This window comes from Poecilia mexicana, unplaced genomic scaffold, assembly GCF_051168715.1.
Source record: "Poecilia mexicana isolate PSO_F unplaced genomic scaffold, ASM5116871v1 scaffold_15, whole genome shotgun sequence".
In the NCBI taxonomy this organism is placed as follows: Eukaryota; Metazoa; Chordata; class Actinopteri; order Cyprinodontiformes; family Poeciliidae; genus Poecilia; species Poecilia mexicana.
The window spans coordinates 650,752-675,107 of NW_028263384.1; the positions used below are offsets into that span (position 1 = coordinate 650,752).

A 24,356-nucleotide genomic window follows, 5' to 3' on the forward strand; every position below is an offset into this window, starting at 1 on the left:
GTGTTTAGTCCTACCTGTGTTTAGTCCCACCTGTGTTTAGTCCTACCTGTGTTTAGTCCCACCTGTGTTTAGTCCTACCTGTGTTTAGTCCTACCTGTGTTTAGTCCTACCTGTGTTTAGTCCTACCTGTGTTTAGTCCCACCTGTGTTTAGTCCTACCTGTGTTTAGTCCCACCTGTGTTTAGTCCTACCTGTGTTTAGTCCCACCTGTGTTTAGTCCTACCTCTCTAACCTGATCAGGGAAACAGGTTAGAGAGACAAGATGGAGACTCAGACACAGAAACCTAAACAAACACAAAGAAAACTGAAATCCTCACAACAACATTTTGATGTTTCTATAAAGTGAATCAAACTGGATGCAGCAGATAAACATCGCCTGTTTGGATGGAAGAAACAAAAACTTCAGTAAAAAACATTAAAATATAAAGTTATGTGAAAATCCAGAGGAGAAGAATAAAAATAACATCATGACAGAAAACTACAGGAATGATTCAAAGTAGCAACACGTCAAATATGAAGCCAATTTTATAAGAAGTCCAACTTATAAAAACTATTTAAATGTTACTAGTTAGAATCAGAGGGTAAAAGAGTAGAGACATTATTCTGTAGTAAAAACTAGAATTACTAGTAAAATGTATTTGTCCAAAAATTTACTCAACAGTAAAATCAAATTTGGTTAAAGAAAAAAAAGGCAACCCCTGAGTTATTAATAACATTTAATTTAGTATCAAAATGTTTTCATCAGGAAAACAAAAATATTAAGTATAAAAATGTGCAGTTATTTGCAGTTTCTGGCATTTCAAAGTGAAAAAATAATACAATAAATTATTACTATTTCTAAATAAAATATCCTCAATACAAAACTGATTAAACTAAAACTAACATAGGGATAAAGTTCCTCCAGTGATAATATCTAATATTTACTGTGATTTATTGATCTCTAAATGGATCAGGAGATAGAAATATTAGAACAAAGCTGGTGTAGAGACAGGAGGTCTCACTTCAACATAAACTTGTTCTTCATTCAGTTTCACAGCCGGTAGAAGAATCAGATATTTAACTCAGGTAAGAAAAGCGACACTATGATAAAATTACTGAAGTAAAAGTAATTAATGTAATAAATCTAGTAAAATTACTCCTAAATGTTAAACTAACTAGTTTCTCTACTGTTTCGGGAACCAGCTGGTCCGTCAGACTGGGATCCAGTGGGTCCCCGATCCCCTACCCCGCACGCGCCTGCACAGGGCGCGGCCTCGTGAACGCGCATGGCGGCGCGAGGAGGCGATAAAGGTGCGCGCGCCCGGAGCTTCACAGAGCGACATTACCGGAGGAGAAACGCAGAAAAACCAGAAAAATAATGAGGGAGATCGTTCACATCCAGGCGGGGCAGTGCGGGAACCAGATCGGAACCAAGGTTTGGACCCGATTTAAGTTAAATTTTAGGGTTTTATTTTAATAGTTTTCATGATTCCAAGTTTATTCTCCTGCTAATGAAATCAAGAATTAATATCGTAACTCTGAGTTCTGCTGGGTTCGGGTCTCCAACTCACCTGGTTCAGATGAGTTAATCTGTCCTCTGCAGAAAAACATTTTAAACTTCAACTCAAACTACAACATTAAGTAAATAAAATAATAAGACTAAATGATTAAAATACATTTTTCTATCTTCACTGCAAGAAAAAATAACAGAATAGTAAATACATTGTTCATTAAAACTAAAAATTCAAATGATTCAGCTGAAAATGTAAAGTTTTAAACACTAATACAATACTTCATCTTTCTAAAATAAAAGTTTTCCTCCAGTTTAACTCTGTTAATACTGAATTTATAAACTGTAAATAAACGGGATTTTATTTTATTAAATCTAAAAGTAAATTTATTTTTGTGGTTTTTAACCATTAAAATGTGAGGATAAGATTATAGGATGTAGTTCAGTGTTTTTAGCTGCTGTGAAACACTGAGATGGTCAGAGGGGACCCAGTCAGAGGGGACCCAGTCACAGAGGACCCAGTCAGAGGGGACCCAGTCACAGAGGACCCAGTCACAGAGGACCCAGTCAGAGGGGACCCAGTCAGAGGGGACCCAGTCACAGAGGACCCAGTCAGAGGGGACCCAGTCAGAGGGGACCCAGTCACAGAGGACCCAGTCACAGAGGACCCAGTCAGAGGGGACCCAGTCAGAGGGGACCCAGTCACAGAGGACCCAGTCAGAGGGGACCCAGTCACAGAGGACCCAGTCAGAGGGGACCCAGTCACAGAGGACCCAGTCAGAGGGGACCCAGTCACAGAGGACCCAGTCACAGAGGACCCAGTCACAGAGGACCCAGTCAGAGGGGACCCAGTCACAGAGGACCCAGTCAGAGGGGACCCAGTCACAGAGGACCCAGTCACAGAGGACCCAGTCAGAGGGGACCCAGTCACAGAGGACCCAGTCACAGAGGACCCAGTCAGAGGGGACCCAGTCACAGAGGACCCAGTCAGAGGGGACCCAGTCACAGAGGACCCAGTCACAGAGGACCCAGTCAGAGGGGACCCAGTCACAGAGGACCCAGTCACAGAGGACCCAGTCACAGAGGACCCAGTCAGAGGGGACCCAGTCACAGAGGACCCAGTCACAGAGGACCCAGTCAGAGGGGACCCAGTCACAGAGGACCCAGTCAGAGGGGACCCAGTCACAGAGGACCCAGTCACAGAGGACCCAGTCACAGAGGACCCAGTCACAGAGGACCCAGTCAGAGGGGACCCAGTCACAGAGGACCCAGTCAGAGGGGACCCAGTCAGAGGGGACCCAGTCAGAGGGGACCCAGTCACAGAGGACCCAGTCACAGGGGACCCAGTCACAGAGGACCCAGTCACAGAGGACCCAGTCAGAGGGGACCCAGTCACAGAGGACCCAGTCACAGAGGACCCAGTCAGAGGGGACCCAGTCACAGAGGACCCAGTCAGAGGGGACCCAGTCACAGAGGACCCAGTCACAGAGGACCCAGTCAGAGGGGACCCAGTCACAGAGGACCCAGTCACAGAGGACCCAGTCAGAGGGGACCCAGTCACAGAGGACCCAGTCACAGAGGACCCAGTCACAGAGGACCCAGTCAGAGGGGACCCAGTCAGAGGACCCAGTCAGGGGACCCAGTCAGAGGGGACCCAGTCACAGAGGACCCAGTCAGAGGGGACCCAGTCAGAGGGGACCCAGTCACAGAGGACCCAGTCAGAGGACCCAGTCAGAGGGGACCCAGTCAGAGGACCCAGTCAGGGGACCCAGTCAGAGGGGACCCAGTCAGAGGGCCCAGTCAGAGGGGACCCAGTCAGAGGGGACCCAGTCATAGGACCCAGTCAGAGGGGACCCAGTCAGAGGGGACCCAGTCAGAGGGGACCCAGTCACAGAGGACCCAGTCAGAGGACCCAGTCAGAGGGGACCAAGTCACAGAGGACCCAGTCACAGAGGACCCAGTCAGAGGACCCAGTCAGAGGACCCAGTCAGAGGGGACCCAGTCACAGAGGACCCAGTCAGAGGACCCAGTCAGAGGGGACCCAGTCACAGAGGACCCAGTCACAGAGGACCCAGTCAGAGGACCCAGTCAGAGGACCCAGTCAGAGGACCCAGTCAGAGGGGACCCAGTCAGAGGACCCAGTCACAGAGGACCCAGTCAGAGGGGACCCAGTCAGAGGGGACCCAGTCAGAGGGGACCCAGTCACAGAGGACCCAGTCAGAGGACCCAGTCAGAGGGGACCCAGTCAGAGGGGACCCAGTCAGAGGACCCAGTCACAGAGGACCCAGTCAGAGGGGACCCAGTCACAGAGGACCCAGTCAGAGGGGACCCAGTCAGAGGACCCAGTCAGAGGGGACCCAGTCACAGAGGACCCAGTCAGAGGGGACCCAGTCAGAGGGCCCAGTCAGAGGGGACCCAGTCAGAGGACCCAGTCAGAGGGGACCCAGTCACAGAGGACCCAGTCAGAGGGGACCCAGTCACAGAGGACCCAGTCAGAGGGGACCCAGTCAGAGGGGACCAGTCAGGGGGCCCAGTCAGAGGGGACCCAGTCACAGAGGGGACCCAGTCACAGAGGGGACCCAGTCACAGAGGACCCAGTCAGAGGGGACCCAGTCACAGAGGACCCAGTCACAGAGGACCCAGTCAGAGGGGACCAGTCAGGGGGCCCAGTCAGAGGGGACCCAGTCACAGAGGGGACTGGGTCCCCTCTGTGACTGGGCCCTCTGTGACTGGGCCCAGTCACAGAGGGCCCAGTCACAGAGGGCCCAGTCAGAGGGCCCAGTCAGAGGGGACCCAGTCACAGAGGGGACCCAGTCAGAGGACCCAGTCAGAGGGGACCCAGTCACAGAGGACCCAGTCAGAGGGGACCCAGTCACAGAGGACCCAGTCAGAGGGGACCCAGTCAGAGGGGACCCAGTCAGAGGACCCAGTCAGAGGGGACCCAGTCACAGAGGACCCAGTCAGAGGGGACCCAGTCACAGAGGACCCAGTCAGAGGGCCCAGTCATTGTGACAGTTTCCAGGTGTTTTATTGGAGAATTGAAAGGTGGCTAAACGCACGGAGACGTAATTCTTTGCTGCTTTTTTTCCGAGGCCAGCTTGGAGATTTATTACATTTCCACCGATTCGTCTTACAGCTTCATCAGTACAAAACCAAAAATCTCCCGGTATTCTTAACATCACCCTTTTTTATATAATCTCATCTTTACTGATGTGAGTTGTAAAGTTTGGACCAATGATTTATGTAAGGATCCCTTCATTCCCTTCACTGAGGTCAGGCCGATTCATCACAGGTTGTTCTGATCCGTCAGAACTGCCTCCTTCCCAAATCATATTTGGTCCAACTTTGCGCTTCGTATGCAAGGGAAGGAGTCAGGTCAGGTTCTCCGCTCTTACATAATTATTCCACTTTCAAGTTGAATCCTAATTAACCTCAGCAGCTGTTTCTTATTGCTGCTCTACTTTTAATGGCTACATGTGAATATAAAATTCATCTATAAACCTTTTTAGGAATATATAAAGGTCACTTAAAGCGGTTAGAAATTAAAAAGAGGGATAAACATTAACATAGTTTCCATGAGTAACTTCCACTAATATAATAATTCCAGTACATTGATTAAACACACTTGGCCATTGCTTCCATGATTGTTCTCCCATTTGTATAAGAGTGAAAACCCTGTTGGCCTTTTGTTGATTTGTCTTATTTCAGGGGAAAAAACACTTTATGGTCCCGTTGCCACGGGCGACCGCCAGCATCACATGAAATTAGCACAAATGTAACACAATCATGGATCCACAATGAACCGAGTCATAGATAATTGTTAATACATCAGAACTGGTACATAATCTTGATAATTTATGAAGGGATGTCCATGATGCACATAGAGTTCAGAGTGATAAAGGAAGTTCTGAATCAGAATAACCAAATATTGTCGCATAATGTTTGTGCTCCCTCACTCTGTGTTCCTGGTGTATTAATTATTATTATTATTATTAATAATTAGTGTGTTCCTCCTGTGTTGTATATAAATTGTATAACAAACGTGTTGTGGTGTATACGAACAGTCTTTCCCACGAGTTCATTTTATTCCAACCCAACTTCTGTTTCATTTCGATTGGGGGTAAGGGTTACCCCTACCCTAACCCCTAACCCTAACCCTTAACCCCTAACCCTAACCCCCTGACCGTTGAACAACCATAAGCATCAAAATGTCCTTGAGCTCAGCAGTCCTCTGAACCGGGTCATGGGTTCTCCGGTCCGGGCGACCTGGTGCGCGAGTCCATCTGATGTTCACCATCCTTGGTCCACTAGACCCATTTCCTCCTGATGGGGAGCAGGAAAAGAATGATTAGTACGACTAGAGTTGTTCCTACTTTGGCGGCTGAAGCTCCACCTTCACCTGACATTTGAATCAAAATGATCACGAAAAACGATGAAAGTCCAGATCTCCTGTCAGCTGTGGCCCGTTAATCTGGTACCGGTTTAAATCTGGTACCGGTTTAATTCTGGTACCGGTTTAAATCTGGTACCGGTTTAAATCTGGTACCGGTTTAATTCTGGTACCGGTTTAATTCTGGTACCCGTTTAAATCTGGTACCGGTTTAAATCTGGTACCGGTTTAATTCTGGTACCGGTTTAAATCTGGTACCGGTTTAATTCTGGTACCGGTTTAAATCTGGTACCGGTTTAATTCTGGTACCCGTTTAAATCTGGTACCGGTTTTAATTCTGGTACCGGTTTAATTCTGGTACCGGTTTAAATCTGGTACCGGTTTAATTCTGGTACCGGTTTTAATTCTGGTACCGGTTTAAATCTGGTACCGGTTTAAATCTGGTACCGGTTTAAATCTGGTACCGGTTTAATTCTGGTACCGGTTTAATTCTGGTACCGGTTTAAATCTGGTACCGGTTTAATTCTGGTACCCGTTTAAATCTGGTACCGGTTTAAATCTGGTACCGGTTTAATTCTGGTACCGGTTTAAATCTGGTACCGGTTTAATTCTGGTACCGGTTTAAATCTGGTACCGGTTTAAGTCCCGGTACCGGTTCCGTCCAGGATGATGGAGCAGTCGGTTCTTCTCTCTGTTTCAGTTCTGGGAGGAGATCAGCGATGAGCACGGCGTCGACGCAGCAGGAAGCTACGTGGGCGACTCGGCGCTGCAGCTGGACAGGATCAACGTTTACTACAACCAGGCGTCCTGTAAGTTCTGCAGAACCAGCCGGGTTCTGTCTGCAGGTTCTGGATGAAGCTGGACTCTAATCTGTCTGTGCAGCACATAAATACGTCCCCCGATCCGTTCTGGTGGACCTGGAACCAGGAACCATGGACAGCGTTCGCTCCGGAGCCTTCGGCCGGCTCTTCAGACCCGACAACTTCATCTTTGGTAAGACGGGTCTGGACCTGGACCGGCACTCTGAAAGCTGACCTCTGACCCTGGATTTGCTCCTGTCCCAGTTTCAGTTTTCCCTGCTGACCTTCTGCTGTCTGCAGGTCAAACAGGCGCTGGGAACAACTGGGCCAAAGGTCACTACACGGAGGGGGCGGAGCTTATGGACTCGGTTCTGGACGTAGTGAGGAAGGAGTGTGAGCACTGCGACTGTCTGCAGGTGGAGAAATTCAGCTTTTAACTCTGGAAGAGTTTAAAATGATCAGAAAGAAAATCTCCAGATCATCAGAACTTCCTTCATCAATTCTGTTGATTCTGATCGTAAATATTGAGAATAAATTTAAGCAGGAAATGATAAAATAAATGTTTGAATAATTGTAAGTTTATTTATAACTGTGCTGTTAGTTGGAAGAAGAATCCATCCAGATTTTTCTAAAATGTATTTAGTCTCTAACACAGATGGAACAGCTCTGCTTCCGTCACATAAAACCGTCACTGACATCAGATTCTGTAAAGACCCAGAGGATGAAACTCATGATGGTTTTTTTCCTGTTTCATTTGGTTCCAAAAAGCAGAAACTGAAGTAAAGCGGCTCGTCTTCTGGTTTCACACAGAAGCAAAGAGTTTTGGTTCATAAACTTCTGTTTGAAATCTCTGTGAGCTCAGTTTTGGGTCGATCTTTGGTTCTGATGTTTAGTCTGAAGAACCTGCAGGCCCAGTGAGGGGAACCGGTTCTCTACCGTCTCTTTAGTCTCTCAGTTGAACCATTTTCAGATGGTTTTTCCCTGCAGGGCTTCCAGCTGACCCACTCTCTGGGAGGCGGAACCGGTTCTGGAATGGGAACCCTGCTGATCAGTAAGATCCGGGAGGAGTACCCGGACCGCATCATGAACACCTTCAGCGTCATGCCGTCGCCGAAGGTACGCGGTCCGTCCGTCCGTCAGGTGAACGTTCAGACCCGTCTGTTCCCGTCTCCTCTGTGACTCCCAGGTTTCGGACACGGTGGTGGAGCCGTACAACGCCACGCTGTCCGTCCACCAGCTGGTGGAGAACACCGACCAGACCTACTGCATCGACAACGAGGCTCTGTACGACATCTGCTTCCGCACGCTGAAGCTGACCACGCCCACCTACGGCGACCTGAACCACCTGGTGTCGGCCACCATGAGCGGCGTCACCACCTCGCTGCGGTTCCCCGGGCAGCTCAACGCCGACCTGCGGAAGCTGGCCGTCAACATGGTTCCCTTCCCCAGGCTGCACTTCTTCATGCCGGGCTTCGCCCCGCTGACGGCGCGGGGCAGCCAGCAGTACCGGGCCCTCTCCGTCCCGGAGCTCACCCAGCAGATGTTCGACGCCCGCAACATGATGGCGGCCTGCGACCCGCGCCACGGCCGCTACCTCACCGTGGCGGCGGTCTTCCGCGGGCCGATGTCCATGAAGGAGGTGGACGACCAGATGCTGAACGTCCAGAACAAGAACAGCAGCTCCTTCGTGGAGTGGATCCCCAACAACGTGAAGGTGGCCGTGTGCGACATCCCGCCGCGCGGCCTCAAGATGGCCGCCACGTTCATCGGAAACAGCACCGCCATCCAGGAACTGTTCAAACGGATCTCGGAGCAGTTCTCGGCCATGTTCCGCCGGAAGGCCTTCCTGCACTGGTTCACCGGGGAAGGCATGGACGAGATGGAGTTCACCGAGGCGGAGAGCAACATGAACGACCTGGTGTCCGAGTACCAGCAGTACCAGGAGGCCTCGGCCCGGGAGGACGACCAGAACTTTGAGGAAGAGGAGATGATCGAGTAAGAACACGGAAAGATCTGGTTTCATGCTGGTCTTTCATATTTGATTCAGGAAATTAAAACCAGAGTAAATATTTCCATGTGATTGTTGGACTTGAAATGAAATAACTTTATTTTTGTTGAACAGATTTAATTATCGGGTTAAAAGTTGAGAAATGATCCGGTTCTTTAAGACTCATTTCAGTGAATCCCAACATCAGCAGCTGGTTTCATGATTTATCCTAATAAATGTTTTAACATGTTGAAATGAAGGAAACTCATTAAATGTTTCTGTATCTTCAAACAAAAACAATATTTTCTAAATGCAAATTGAGAAATAAAACATTTAAGCCAGAAACTCTGGTTGGTTCAGCAGCTCGTTTATCTGCAGACATGAGTATCGAGGATTCTAAGGACGTTTCATCGCCACCTGCAGGCCTGGAGGCTAAAAGCTGCTGCAATTATTTTTATTATACTTGAAAGTAACACTTTATTTTTCTGTGGTGAATTTAATCATCTCTCAAACTCAACAGTTAAAAGCTTATAAATGATTATGATCAAATTATCATCTGAGATGGAAAATCTCCAACAGGTCAGTTTATACCTCAGAAACTTCCTGTAAGAATAAAACTTCAACATTTCCTGCAGATTTCTGTCTCCAAAGCCTCTGACTGACTGACAACAATCCAATATTTAATAAGTTCAAACAGAAGCAGCAGGAAGGCAGAAACTTGTTTCCAGTTTGTTTCTCATTTCTGCAGGTTTGTTTCTAAGCTGAAGTCTTTTGTTGAGCTGAATGGTTCTGATCCGATGGATCCTCAGGTTCTGCCTCCATCAGCAGTCGGTTTGTTTCCCGGCGGTTCTGTTTGTGTGGAGGATTATCAGCTGTCAGACAAAATGTCCGCCTGGTGTCTGGATCTTTGTTTCTGCAGCTGATTCATCAAAAGGTTTCAGGCTGAAGCATCGAGGTCAAAGTTCAACACGGAGCTTCTGTTGCTGTTTGGAAAAATTCATCTGTTCAGGTAAAGTTTCTGCAGATCATCTGATTTAAATCTGCTGGAGTAACAACAGAACTTTGAGAAAATCAGGAAATATTTTTAATTTGTTCAGCCAAAAATGTCCTGCTTGGTTTTAAACATTGAATCTCTGCAGCAGATCACGAAACTGATCACAGAAAGAGACTGGAAAAAATGAAGAGATGAAATATTCTCTAAAATGTATAAAAGAAATGACATCAGAATCCTAAAAGGTTCTTGTTTCTTCACCAGGAGTCGGGCTGAAGAAAGAAACATGAAATGTGAGACTGAGCTCAGCAAAGATGGAGGCGAGAGAAAATCAGTTCCTTTAATTTGACCAAAAGTAAAAAACTTGTTTTACCGTTAAAATCAGAGAATATTTGAGATTATGGAGAATTTTTAGTAATTTACTGTCAAAGAACATGACGCAGTAAATATTTTCATGTTCTGTGTTTAAGTGCAAAATGATGAGGTGAAACATGGAAATGACCATTTTACCCAACGAGTTAGTTTTCCAAAGTGAGGAGCCTTTAGTGACCCCTTGTGGCCACATGAGGAAATTATTCATCATTTAACAGTTTGAATAAATGTCATTTACTGCTGAATATGTAAAAAAAACTATATAATCACTGTAACAAACGAGAAACACCAAAAAACAGAAAATATTTTTAAAAATATCTAAACAGTTAAAACTTTATACTTTTCAAATCTACCAAAGATTAAATGTAGATTCAGATTAAAAAGATTTGAAATATTAAACAAAACTAATTATTGGATATTTTCTTCCATCCTGGGATCAGTTTAAATAACCAGATTAGAATTCAAACATGATTTTGAATCTGGTTTATTTTATAATATTCTCCTCCAGCTTGAAGCTGATGTAACCCGTTGGATCCAGATCAACCAGATCCAGGATCCTGGAGATAAATCATCTCTAGTTCATCTTTACAAACCCGACAGCTCAGAAAGCAACATGGAACCATTCAGGCTGAGATTCTGTCTGGAAACTGGAAAAACTGATTTTATTTTTATCTCAGTTTCTGTTAAACTGCAGATTAAATAAAGTTTTTCTGCTCCAAGGGAAACTTGATCTGTTAGAAACTTTTTAAAGTTTTCATCCAGATCAACCAGAAACTGATGATACATCTGATATTAAGTTCAGCTCTGCTTTAGTTATTCAGGAAAATGAACTTCAATAAACAAGTTTTTGTTTTTTCTTCTCTTTTCTGACCTATTTTAATCTCTGCTGTGATGTAGTTCAACAACGAGCCACCAGGAGGAGCTGCAACACAAGCGCCTCTCCTCAGGTTGGAAAAAGGTTAAAATCAGGTTCCGATGTATCTTAGAGCTGCATCATAAGTTAGAAAATCATCAGAAATGTTATTTATTACAGTTTTATAACATCTGGACTCATTTCTCACACAGTGGTCACATTTAAAGTGTTTAATTTCTGGTGATTCTGGTTTAAAACAGTAAAAACGAGCAAAGTTGATCTGAATTATTTGTCAGCATCGTTAAAAAAATGATTCTAAATACAGAAACGTTGTGATGTGAATAAAATGCGTCTGGAGAAGATGAGGCACCAGAACAGAATCAGCTGAAGGTTTTATTAAATCCAGTGGGCTTCATAGAACCTCATCAGAACCTCAGATACATGCAGAAGGAGCCCAGACCCGGTTCTGAGCCCAGACCCGGTTCTGACCCCAGACCCGGTTCTGAGCCCAGACCCGGTTCTAAACCCAGACCCGGTTCTAAACCCAGACCCGGTTCTGACCCCAGACCCGGTTCTGACCCCAGACCCGGTTTTGAGCCCAGACCCGGTTTTGAGCCCAGCAGCTTAACGAGCTCAGATAATTGGCTGCAGTGAGGAAGAGGAGGCAGCTGCTGGTCCCACCTTCATCACTCCGTGCTCCTCTTCCTCTGGAGACGATTATCCAGAAAAGGTTTCAGAGCTTCTGGTTTCGTCTCACACAGAAACGTAAAGAAAAAACTTCCTTCACAGAAATCTCTGAATCTGTCAGATGGTTTCCTTCATTTCCCTCCCAGTCAGACGGATTGACCTTTGACCTTTAAATGATTTGATCTCAGGTTTGTTTTTGTTCCTGTTTCCTGATTTAAACCCATAAAAACTCAAGATCAGTTTGACAACAGATTTAACCTGCAGCTCAGATTTTAGTGAATCCAGAAATAAAAACTGAGACTTTTTCTCTCCTGAACTTTGATTTCAGCAGAAGTTTCTCGTTTCCTGTCCAGAACCAGAACTGGAGATGAGGAACTGATCCGATTGGATTTCCACCTTCAGGCTGGAGGATTGGATCCATCATGAGCCGCAGACTGATGAACAAATGAACAACAGGCGACACCGGGACCGGGTCCGGTTCAGACACCGGGTCCGGTTCAGACACCGGGTCCGGTTCAGAACCCGGAACCGGGTCCAACTGTAACTGAGCTCCACCAGGAATCCATGAATAAACTCAGATTTACTTTAAACTGAGCAGGAACTGCAGCAGCGCCACCTGGAGGTTCCCATCTTCTTCTCCTGATCTGCAGAGAAATCCTGAATCGATTAATCATCAACTGGAGGATTCAGACTAATGAAGGACATTTACTGAAATAACATCCGAGCTTTAAGACAAAACTATTAAATAAATATAAATATTTTACATTAAAGATAAAAACCAAACTGTTTCTCCTCTGCTGCAGCTTCACCTGTTTTTTATTTTATTTATCTGATTCATCTTTTGCTACAAACGGTCAAACGTTCATTTAACTGAAGCTGTTATTGACCTTTAGGTAATAAAATGTTTTTCTTATTTAAAATTAACTGATTTATTTTTCATATCAGCCATTTTCAGATTCAGCCCAACAGACAGTCTCTGGTGTCCCTCCAGGTTCTGTTCTAGTTACTCTGCTTTTCTTTCTTTTTTTATTAATCTACATTATAATTACAGAAACATTTTTGACTGTTTAGATAAAATATTTTGATTGTTAATTCAGGAACAGCAGCAGTTTTTTTTATTATTATAATTTTGCTGCCTTCACTTTTAATTTCAGCTTTTATATGTGAAACATCCCATAATATTTCTTCTGTTTTTCCGACTTCCATTGAGAAATAAAACTAAAAGCTGTTCATGATTCTTTCTTCTTCTCTTATTTGTAGTTTTTCTGCCCTCTAGTGGTTGAAACCATTAATTCAGTTTCAACCAGATTTTTTTCCTCTTCAGATTTAAAAACATTTTTCAGCCTGAAGGCATCAAACTGCAACCAGTCGATCCTCCGTGATCGTCATACACTATTATTAGTGTGTGTGTGTGTGTGTGTGTGTGTGTGTGTGTGTGTGCGCGCGTGTGTGGGACAAAGACAGATGATTAGAGAGCTTTTAATTTGGTGAGACTTGCTGCCATGGTAACGGGATTTTAACACGGAGCTGGAAACTTCCTGCAGGAGAAACGGAACCTGCAGATCTTTAGTTTCTGTAAGAAGAAACAGGCAGGAATGAGGCTGCAGGAACAAGCCTGAGCGACACACACACACACACACACACACACACACACACACACACACACACACACACACACACACACACACACACACACACTCTCTGCTCCCCAGACAGGAGCGTCAGAGGAGGAGGAGGAACAGGAGCTGCTGGATCCGCCTGGCAGTCCAGTTTCAGGGTTTATTTCTCACTGAGTCCAGCTGGTTCCGATCCCGGTTCTCCCGGGACCATCTCAGTCTGTCCGGCGGCTCCAGCTGCCGCGGTTCGGACAGCCAGGTCGGGTTCCTCCGGATCGCTCCGGGTCAGAGGAGGAGATGGGAATCGTTTAGGAGCCGCAGCTGCAGGAACGGAGGCTTTAGGAAGTTTGGTTAGTAAATCCTGATCCCATCCGCAGAGCCGAACCGAACAGAACCTCCAGGATGATGTCAGGGAATCCCAGGACTTTATTCCTGATCCACGGATCCGGATCTTCTCTGAAGGAACGAGATTATTTCAGTTTTTATTCTGGGATCAGGAGGAAGTTTGATCTGCAGCTCCTGAACTCTGAGGAGGAAATCTGGATTTTCCTTCAAGATTCAGCAGAAATGTAAAGATCTCAGCTTCCTGACTGCAGATATGATCATTTAGGAGTAAAAAGGAAACACAACACCTGGGTTACCTGCCAGGTACTGAAGGTGAGCTGCTGATCATCACTCAGATTATCTCCTGTGTTCAGAGATTAAACTTCCTGCAGATTAAAACATGAACAGAAGATTCAAGATTCAGATTCTTATAATTGTTCAGGGGTAAAAGTTCATAAAGTCACATGAACAATAAGATGTTAAAGAATCAGAGGAACTAAAGTCTGATTCCTTCAGGATTTCTGCTGGACCTTCTGCGGTTCTGAAGAACCTTCGATCAGAAAAATCAAATCAGACAGAAAAACTTCAACTGAACATAAATGAATAAAAAACTGATGCAAAACAAGAATTATGGAGAGAAATTTGCTCAGTTTTTATAATAAGTGTAGAAATAAAAACACAGAGCAGAAAAATTTAGTAAAAAAAAACATTTTTATTCATTTATAATGTTTGTATTTCAGTTATTTCTGCTGTCAGATTAAAGTTGGCATTTATTTAGTATAAAACATTAAAAAATGGCTGTAAAAATTCAGATAATCAATAAAATTATATTTAAAGATCAAAACATGTAAACATGGAGAAATAACTAAAAACTCTCCAGATTCAGACTCAACAAAACCCCCAGAGGAATGAGGCTTATTTTTGATTTATCAGTAAAATGTATTGAAATTTCCGTCCAATAATTATATTTTTCTGCTCTTTGTTTTTAGATTCATAAACTGTTTTCATCTCGTCGTCGTTAAAATGTTCGACTTCATGAAACAGGAAAATGAGTCTGTTGTTAAAAAATGAAAGTTAAAACTAGTTTTCTAAGTTTCTCAGTGAAGCAGATTCTGACAGAACCAGAAATTAAACTGTTACAGGATGGAAAGAAACACAAATCTGAATAAATTAATAAGAAATAATTTTATTACTGATGTAAAAAAGTAACAAGAAAACAAATAATAAAAAAATATCCTAAACAAACAGCCACTGATGTATTTCAGACATAATTGTTGCTTTAATATAAACTGAACTCATGTTGATATGAAAGTTTATATTTACTACAGATATAAATATGTAAGATTTTTATATCTTACATTATAAGATATAAATATTTTAATGCTTTAAATCTTCTATATTATTTTTATAGATGATCAGAGTTTCAGGTCCAGTAAAAATCATTTTCTCTGAATAAACCCTAGAATGAAACTTTTCCCCTCCTGATGACTGAAGGGAAACTTTCTGGATTATTTCAGTTCGTTTCTGCAGATCAAAGCTGCAGCTGTCGGGTTTTCATCCCGGCTTCAACAGAACCAGTTTGGATCATTTAGGAAGCAGACGAAGTTCTGCTGGTTTCATTTCCTGCTCAGCGTTAAATCGGATCGTCTGGAAGGAAACTGGAGGTTTCCTTCTGTTTCCTGACCCAGTTTAAGGTTTGGATTCTGCAGCAACATCAGGAAACGATGAAGGTTAAAAAAAACAAACTCAGGATCAAGAAGCAGCTTCAGAACAAACCAGCAGGAACTTAATTCACTTTGGAGAAACTTAGGAGCCGCAGGGAAGAAATTCTCCTCAAAACAGAAACAGAGTCGTCTCTTAAAGCTGCTGCAAACTTTAAAGTTTCTTTTTAAAATGAAAAATAAGCCAGAAGAACCAAAACCGTTAGAAATGATCCTGTTAAAGTTTGGTTTGTTCACTCAGAGGGAAATAACTTGACTCTCTTTCTGTCCTTGTAGATCCTCTTCATGAAAGATCAGTTTCCTTCCACCAGGAAACCTTTGTCATGTTTTCAGTCTCATTATTCCAGTTCAAGTTGTTTTAACTTCACATGAACTGTGGTGAACGCTGAGCGGAGGATTTCTAGGAAACCTGACAGGATCATGTTGGAGCGCCGCAGGTTTCCGGAAACAAACCAGAAGAATCTGGAAATGAAACAGATTCAGTTCTGCAGGAAAACCTTCAGCTTCCAGCTGGACGATGGACAGATCAGCCAGTTTCCACCAAACCAGGCTCTCTTTGTTTTCTTATGATTCAAAGCAAAGTTTTACAATAAACCTGAAATATTTTATTCACATTGAAAACAGAAGTTAACAAAACCAAACAGGAACTCCTGGACATCGAGGACTTTCTTCACTTTGGCAGGAACATCATGACAACCATCTGGAGATGAAAACCAGAGAATTAAAATCCGACGATACGCAGATGACAAGGTCATTTATATCAAAGCTCAGAAAACTTAATCTGAGTTTATTAATCTGAGCTCATCTGGATTAATAAGGGACTATAATTTCCTGTGAAGTTGGACGAGGGTTTGGTTTGTTTCCTCTGGCCGCCATGCTGCCTGGAGCGCCGGGCGGCGGTGCAGGCAGCGGCGGGCGCGGCGGCGGCGGACGCTGCCTGCTGCGCTGGCTGGGCCTGCGGCTCTGGTCCCGCCGGGGAACGCTGCTCTTCGCTCTGCTCTGGTTCGGATCCTGGCTCTTCCTCAACGGCCTGGTTCTGGTCCACCGGAGCATCATGTCCGACTTCTGCACCGACGACAAGAGCAGGAAGATCCTGCAGCGTCTGGTGAGTAAATGAATGTTTGGTTCCTAAACTTTGCTGTAATCTGAGTTTATCTGGAGAATTTGTTGTTGCTGATTGGAGGATTATTCAGTGTTTCATTCACTGGTTGATCTTTGATATTTTCTGTCCAGATTAATTTTTACTGTCTGTTTCTGCTGGATATGAATGAGATATTTTACATTTCGATGTAGTGAGTTTCCATTTGCTGCAGAGCAGATGGATTAATACTGACTGGTCCCAGTGAGTTTAACTGGTTTTGATGATTCAGCTGCAGATTTTCTACTTTTAGATGAACTACTGAGGGTTTTAGCGCCTTCTAATTTCATAGATTAGAACATAATTATGGGCACAGGCTGTAAAATGAAACTGGTTTTCTGGAACAAATTGATCTGGGAATAAAATCTTTCATTTCTGATCATATTTTCTTTCCTCCATGAACCAAAGCAGCTGATTGGATTCATGATTTAATAGTTTATCTGATTATTTTGGTTCAGATTTCTGCCTGGATGGATGAAATCTGTAGAAATATGACAGAAATGCAGGAATCATGGAAATCTGCAGTGTGTGTCACTGTTTACTGTTGTGATGAGTCGGTTTGGATCAGAACCGGGTCGCTCCGGCCCCTCTGATGGTAAACAGATGACCTGCTGATGTTTTATCTCTCGGTTGTCGTGGTAACCAGCTGCTGCGTCTCAGAGCCGTTTTCTGATCTGCATTTTAATTTTCTTTCCCTCCTTCCTGTTCCCTCTGTTCCTCGTTTGTCTTCAGTTTTGGGTCGATTTTTCTTGTTCCTGCCGGTTTTTAATTTTCTAAGATGTTTCATCTGTTATTTTCTCATCTCTGTTTCTTCTCTTGTCGTTTATCCTGATTTGTTCCTGGATTTTCACCTCGTTAGTTTTCCCTCTCAGATTCTTCAGGTGGCAGGAAAAAAACACAGAATGATGAAAATCAGAACAGACAGTTTGGAAATCGGTTCACATTCTCCTCCTGAATCGATGTTTTCATCATGCAGCCAAAAATCTTCCCATGATGCTCAGCTTCATCAGAGGGACTTCAGGGTCACGACCTGAAACTTTTAGTTTAAGTTTTAACTGCCAGGATGGACAGACGTCAGAGAGGCGACAGCTGCTGCTCGTCAACCTGGGGAGGGTCAGAGGTCAAAGGTCATCACCAAGCTATCAGAGTGTCAGATGGCAGGAAAACGTCACGGCAGATTCACCCCGACGTCAGAGCGTCAAACTCAGGAGGTCAAAGGTCATGACACCAAACCAGTATGGAAAACCTCCCGTCTCTAGAAACAAGAAGTTTTCATCTGAATAATCAGATTAAACAAGGTCAAAGGTCAGAGCAGCTGTGAAGCACAGTGGTGGGGGGATGATGATCTGGAGAAACAAGACCTGAGTGTACAAGACGTCCTCAGGAAGTTGTACATTTGCTCCGTCCATCACTTCCTGTCTCCTCTATCAGTTTTATGGCTCTCAGTCTGTGTAGTTTTTCGGTCGGCTCGTTTTGTGCTGTGAGATTTCATGTTTCTCCTCAGAACAGCGGTTCTGATCCGGGTCGGCAGAGGTTCTGATGCCTCAGTGACTCAGAGTTCTGCTGTTTTTGCTGCTGGCTGTTAGCTTAGCGACCGGATCGGTTCTGACTTGTCTCGGCTGCTGGTTTTGTTCAGACCTGAAGAATCGTCTGTTCTTGTCTCGGTTCTGTCAGCCGGAGATTAACGGGTCGAGTTGAAGAGACGTTTGACTGACGGATGTTTGAAAAATTTCATTTTGTTTCCTTTAAAGTAACAAGTTAGTCTGGAAAAAAGCTTCAGGCGGAAAACTGATTTGTAGCACTGGGCCCAATCAGAACCAGGACCAGAACCAGAACCAGAACCAGGACCAGAACCAGGACCAGGATTAGAACCAGGACCAGGATCAGAACCAGGATCAGAACCAGGATCAGGATCAGGATCAGGATCAGAACCAGGACCAGGATCAGAACCAGGACCAGGATTAGAACCAGGATCAAGATCAGAACCAGGACCAGGATTAGAACCAGGACCAGGATTAGAACCAGGATCAGGATTAGAACCAGGATCAGGATCAGAACCAGGACCAGGATCAGAACCAGGATCAGGATCAGGATCAGGATCAGAACCAGGACCAGAACCGGGTTCTCTGGTGAAGCCCGGTTCATCCAGCTCCTCCTGTTTGGGTTTTTATCTCAGATTCTTTGTGCATCAAACTCTTGAAATCTTTTTCCTGAAAATAAAATGGAAACCATGACAACAAGTTTATCATAAAAACCGTTTCAGCATAAAAGTTTGTTTTGCTGTAATTATTGTTTGGGATTAAATCGTTTGTCAGATTCATCCTGGATTATGAAACATCCTGAGGCCGAGTTTCCTCTGTCTGGTTTCTGTTAGCGCTGGAGAGGATGATGAGGATGATGAAGATGGTTTTAAGGAGTCAGAACCTCCTGGAGGAATTTTATGATCCTGGGAAACTGAAGAACCTGAATGTTGAATCTGATCTGAGGCTCTTCAGGAAGCAGCAGGTCGATGCTAACAGCTGTTTGAACATTTATGTTAAATATCTGCAGACTGACCGGATCAGGATCAAACCGGATCAGAATCAAACCGGATCAGGATCAAACTGGATCAGGATCAGGATCAAACCGGATCAGGATCAAACCGGACCAGGATCAAACCGGATCAGGATCAAACCGGATCAGAATCAAACCGGATCAGGATCAAACTGGATCAGGATCAGGATCAAACCGAATCAGGATCAAACCGGATCAGAATCAAACCGGATCAGGATCAAACCGGGTCAGAATCCAACCGGATCAGGATCAAACCGGACCAGGATCAAACCGGACCAGGATCAAACCGGATCAGAATCAAACTGGATCAGAATCCAACCGGATCAGAATCCAACCGGTTGGATCAGGATCCAACCGGATCAGAATCAGGAGATCCGTTCAGATCAACGTTTCCTCCAGGAGGATCCTGCCAACGTTCTGCTGGAGAAAGAGAAATCAGTTTTATTTCCTTCATTCAAACATTTTATCTTCTCTTTGGAAACATCACAGAACCAACATGTTTCCTGCTTAACGGTTCGGTTCTGGAGGATTCTGGTCCAGAATCTCCTCATCTGGATCGTCCAAACTGATCCCAGGTCTGAACGGATAAACAGTCGATCCACTGGAACTAACCAGTCCTTACCGACCCAAACAACTCAGAACCACGGCCTGGCTTTCATTCACAATCAGAACCAGGAGGCTGCTGGGAGGTGTGAATGTTAACCGACCTCTGACCTCTGACCTCTGGTCCTCCAAACCTCGTTCTGGGTTCGGTTGAAGTGACCTCTGGTTGGTTTGAATGTGAACGCCCAGCAGACCAGAGACCGCTCCCAAAGCAGGAAGTGGACTACAGCACAGGGCATTCTGGGTAAATACAACCAAAGCTAACATGCTAGCCTAGCGCTAGCAGCAGAAATGGTCTTTAGCCTAAAGAGAAATCCTCCAACCGCTAAAATCTGACGCCTCCATCTTGTTTCCATCTGGTGAAGAAGGAAGTTGCTCTCAGTGTCTTCAGAGGTTTTTGTGTCGTTTCCTAAATGATTTAAAATCGTTTCTGCTCTGGATTCTCCAGGAGGCGCTGTGGAGTTCTGCAGGGGAAACGTTTGGATTTCCTGGTTGCTTCACAGAGAAAGTTGTTGGTTCAAATCCCAAATGAGGTTTTTCTGTGTGGATTTGCATAAACTAGAGGTTTCTGCTAAACATGGCTGCTAGCTAAACGTATCAGAAGAATCACTTGGCATTTTGGGTATGTTTTGATGTGATTTAGTATGTTTTGGTATTTTTGGTATGTTTTAGTGTTTTTTGGTATGTTTTTGTATTTTTGGTATGTTTTGGTATTTTTGGTATGTTTTAGTGTTTTTTGGTATGTTTTTGTATTTTTGGTATGTTTTAGTGTTTTTGGTATGTTTTTGTATTTTTGGTATGTTTTTGTATTTTTGGTATGTTTTAGTGTTTTTGGTATGTTTTTGTATTTTTGGTATGTTTTAGTGTTTTTTGGTATGTTTTTGTATTTTTGGTATGTTTTTGTATTTTTGGTATGTTTTAGTGTTTTTTGGTATGTTTTTGTATTTTTGGTATGTTTTAGTGTTTTTGGTATGTTTTTGTATTTTTGGTATGTTTTTGTATTTTTGGTATGTTTTTGTATTTTTGGTATGTTTTTGTATTTTTGGTATGTTTTTGTATTTTTGGTATGTTTTTGTATTTTTGGTATGTTTTTGTATTTTTGGTATGTTTTAGTGTTTTTGGTATGTTTTTGTATTTTTGGTATGTTTTTGTATTTTTGGTATGTTTTTGTATTTTTGGTATGTTTTGGTATTTTTGGTATGTTTTTGTATTTTTGGTATGTTTTGGTATTTTTGGTATGTTTTTGTATTTTTGGTATGTTTTTGTATTTTTGGTATGTTTTTGTATTTTTGGTATGTTTTAGTATTTTTTTGGTATGTTTTGGTATTTTTGGTATGTTTTTGTATTTTTGGTATGTTTTGGTATTTTTGGTATGTTTTGATGTGATTTAGTACGTTTTGGTATTTTTGGTATGTTTTGGTATTTTTGGTATGTTTTTGTATTTTTGGTATGTTTTGGTATTTTTGGTATGTTTTGGTACTTTTGGTATGTTTTTGTATTTTTGGTATGTTTTTGTATTTTTGGTATGTTTTTGTATTTTTGGTATGTTTTGGTATTTTTGGTATGTTTTTGTATTTTTGGTATGTTTTGGTATTTTTGGTATGTTTTGGTACTTTTGGTATGTTTTTGTATTTTTAGATGTTTTGATGTGATTTAGTATGCTTTGGTATTTCTGGTATTTCTGCGTTGGGTCAGGTTTCTGTACGTTTCTTTCCTCTGATCCGTTCTGTGGGCTCCAACTTGTCTCCGCCTGCCGTTTGCATTCCTCTGCCTATTTATGGCTCGATGCGACTTTTTATGACCTGCCTGGTTTTAACACGGCTCTGATTGTTCCTGAACTGGAAATCATTGCTACTGGTTCTGACAAACTGGACCAGAACTTTCTGTACGGAGCTGAGAAACCAAAACATCCACAGATGAATCTGTTCAAACTGGAGTTAATTTCTGATTTATTTTAAATGATTTAATAAATTCACCAGGAGGTTAGTTTGGAGACCTGAATCTTCAGTTTTCTTCTTTTAATAAAATCAGTTTATCTTGGTTATTTAAAATAAATAAAGCATAAATAATCTGATCCTCTGGATAAAAAATAAATAATTTCCTAAAACTGTTGAATTTAACTTGTAGATTTTTCTGGTGGTTTGAATTAATTTCCCAAACAGAAAAGTCAGAGCAGCAGAACCTGTAACTGCTGACCAGATGGAACCGTCAGTAGTTGTTAGTAGTTTCAGTCTGAATCGGAGTAAAAAGGAACCAGGAAGTAAAAACCAGACACAGGAAGTAGATTTTTATTTCCTGTTCTGTTTGTGGGTCGGATCCCGTTAAGGATCAGCTGTGGGTTCATGTGGATCCGGACCGAGTTGTTCTGTTTCTGTTTCGCATGGAAGCAAACGGAGAATCTGAGATCACAGATCTATGAAGGAAACGATTCGTCTGATGAATCCTCCTGGATCAAACATCTTAGACTTTCACTAAACCTTCAGGCTGATCATCATCATCATCATCATCAAAGAGCTTCTTTCTTAAACACGATCTATGGAAAATGTGTTTCACCTTCCAGTTTTAGGAACGTAGGATTTATTCCATGCATAGTTTTGAGTTGTGACCCAGAATAATGTGAAAACGTGGCTCGTCTGTAAATCTGTTTCCTGTTTTACTTCCAGATCGTCTCCATGTTGAATGAACTGGATCTGGATCTTATGAGTTCAGTCTGAACATTTTATCTGTTTTTATCTGGATATAATTTATTGTTTTTTCTCATATTTGTGTTTTGAAGTCATTTCTGAAACAAACTGAAGGACTGAAGCTTCTCTTGTCATTAACGTTGAGAAAATGATTTCCTGAGTTTCCGGTTTCATCAGATTCGTTTCCAAGCAACGAGCTGAGAGGAAAATCAGGTCCAAATGTTGGATCCAGAGAGAAATCATCTGGAAATGATCTGCATGTTTCTGCTGCTTCGTTATCAGATCATGAACCAATCAGGAGTCAGCGTTTACAGCCCGTCTGGTGAAAACCCACCAGAGAAACCGGGTCAGAACCACGAAGCTCTGAGGCTTAAAGAACATCAGCATTAATGAAAACATGTTTCACTTTGTTGATCTAAAATCAGAGTCAATACATTCAAAATTCAAAGTCCACCGGTGTGATTACTTTGACTAGACCTTCTGCTGCTGCTGCTGATGGTGATGATGATGATGATGATGATGATGTTTTCCATCCCTGACTTTCCCTCGTTTTTCTCCTCGGATGAATCTGGATAAAATCCGTTTGTAGAAACTTGAATCTTTTCTTTCTGGATTTAATTCAGTGAAAAGTTTTTCATGTTTCTGGAGGAAAGTCGAGTCTTTAAACTGTGAAAGGATTCGTCTGTCCGTCTGTCAGGAAACCGGCGGCGGGACGAATCAATCAAACCCAACAAGCCGATTTGGACGGAGCGTCCAGAACCGGACCGGAACCAAACGGGACGGAGTCGGAATCGATCCGCAGATAAAAAGACAAGAGAGAAAATTTAATTCATTAGAGAAACGAGTTGGCAGGCGGAGCGACTCCTCAGCCAAAACGTTTCAGGAATCAGAATCATCATCATTCTGCTCACAGACACTTCGACAAACCAGGAGGTATTCACAGAACCGAGAAAACTGGAACTGAACCGAGGAAACTGGAACTGAACCGAGAAAACTGGAACTGAACCGAGAAAACTGGAACTGAACCGAGAAAACTGGAACTGAACCGAGAAAACTGGAACAGAACCGAGGAAACTGGAACTGAACCGAGAAAACTGGAACAGAACCGAGGAAACTGGAACTGAACTGAGAAAACTGGAACAGAACCGAGGAAACTGGAACTGAACCGAGAAAACTGGAACAGAACCGAGGAAACTGGAACTGAACTGAGAAAACTGGAACAGAACCGAGGAAACTGGAACTGAACCGAGAAAACTGGAACAGAACCGAGAAAACAGAGAATCTTTAACCAGATTCTGTTGTTTGGGTTAAATATGAATATTGATCATAATGTTTGGAGCATTCTGAGAATCTTTCCTGTGAATAAATTCACATCGTTTCAAATATTCACAGATTTCTAAACATTTTTTCATCTTTTTATTTCATGTTTGTTCATTTCCTTAGAAAACCAGAAGAAAAACTTTGAATAAAATCTGGAGATGTTTCCAGTTTATCTGAACTATTTTAATAAAAGTTTGATTTTATTAAATCAAATAAAATAAAATCTCGTTATAAAAACCTGACAGCAAAGTTTAAAATGATTTGTTGTCTTCAGCAGGATGTGATTTCATCTTCAGGAAGTTTTGCTTCGTTAATCTGAGTTTTCCTCTGATGTTTTATGAACTTTAAGAAAAATTTAAAAATATGGCTGAAAAGAAATGATTTGTGTTTCACCTTCCAGTTTTAGAAACTTAAATTCATCTCTATTAGAGATGGGTTTAAGAGCAGATTTCCCTCCTTTTGTGTCTTTATCTCTTTATTCCTGCCAGTCGTGAGTTTGAAAACCTTCTGTGATTTTTATTCCTCTGGTTATAAAAAGTCGAGACGAGGAATCAGAGTTTCCTGTAGAAACATTTCTCTGGTCTTTGAAGGAGCTGAAACTGAAACTGAAGCTTTTCTGTTTAAACGTTTCACATCAGAGATCCAGATATTTGCTCCCAGTTTCATCTCCAGTCTGCAGTTTTATTTTTAAACTGTTTGTGTCGCTGCTGATCGTTCATCTGTTCATCATGAATGTTTTCATCTCTTCAGCTGATTCCTCTTTTCTCATGTTTCATATATTTAATTAGAGGCGCTGCTTTAATGATGGCGGTCTGATGATTAAAGCGGA

General features: G+C 42.9%; 2 protein-coding genes across 2 annotated transcripts in view; both read left to right on the top strand.

Moving 5' to 3' along the window:
• The first annotated feature begins 1,334 nt into the window (after positions 1–1,334).
• tubb6 (tubulin, beta 6 class V) lies at positions 1,335–9,010 on the top strand. The gene is made up of 6 exons (XM_088012843.1): positions 1,335–1,413; positions 6,579–6,687; positions 6,761–6,871; positions 6,979–7,094; positions 7,666–7,794; positions 7,865–9,010. Exons 1-6 carry the CDS (start codon positions 1,357–1,359, stop codon positions 8,675–8,677), a joined length of 1,335 nt encoding a protein of 444 aa, XP_087868969.1. The 5' UTR covers positions 1,335–1,356; the 3' UTR covers positions 8,678–9,010.
• Positions 9,011–13,114: 4,104 nt separating this feature from the next.
• dipk1c (divergent protein kinase domain 1C) overlaps positions 13,115–24,356 on the top strand; it is a 32,336-nt gene continuing 21,094 nt past the window's right edge. The window contains exons 1-2 of the mRNA XM_014971106.2: positions 13,115–13,841; positions 15,506–16,334. Coding sequence (XP_014826592.2) covers positions 16,104–16,334 — 231 coding nt within the window. The 5' untranslated portion in view covers positions 13,115–13,841; positions 15,506–16,103. The remainder of the gene's footprint in view (positions 13,842–15,505; positions 16,335–24,356) is intronic.

What these genes read in the sequence shown, in the direction of transcription:
- tubb6 (XM_088012843.1), top strand. Translation starts at nt 1,357, where the DNA reads ATGAGGGAGATCGTTCACATCCAGGCGGGGCAGTGCGGGAACCAGATC. An exon ending in GGAACCAGATCGGAACCAAG is followed by an intron (nt 1,414 to 6,578) that starts GTTTGGACCCGA and finishes TCTCTGTTTCAG; the next exon opens with TTCTGGGAGGAGATCAGCGA. An exon ending in ACCCGACAACTTCATCTTTG is followed by an intron (nt 6,872 to 6,978) that starts GTAAGACGGGTC and finishes TGCTGTCTGCAG; the next exon opens with GTCAAACAGGCGCTGGGAAC.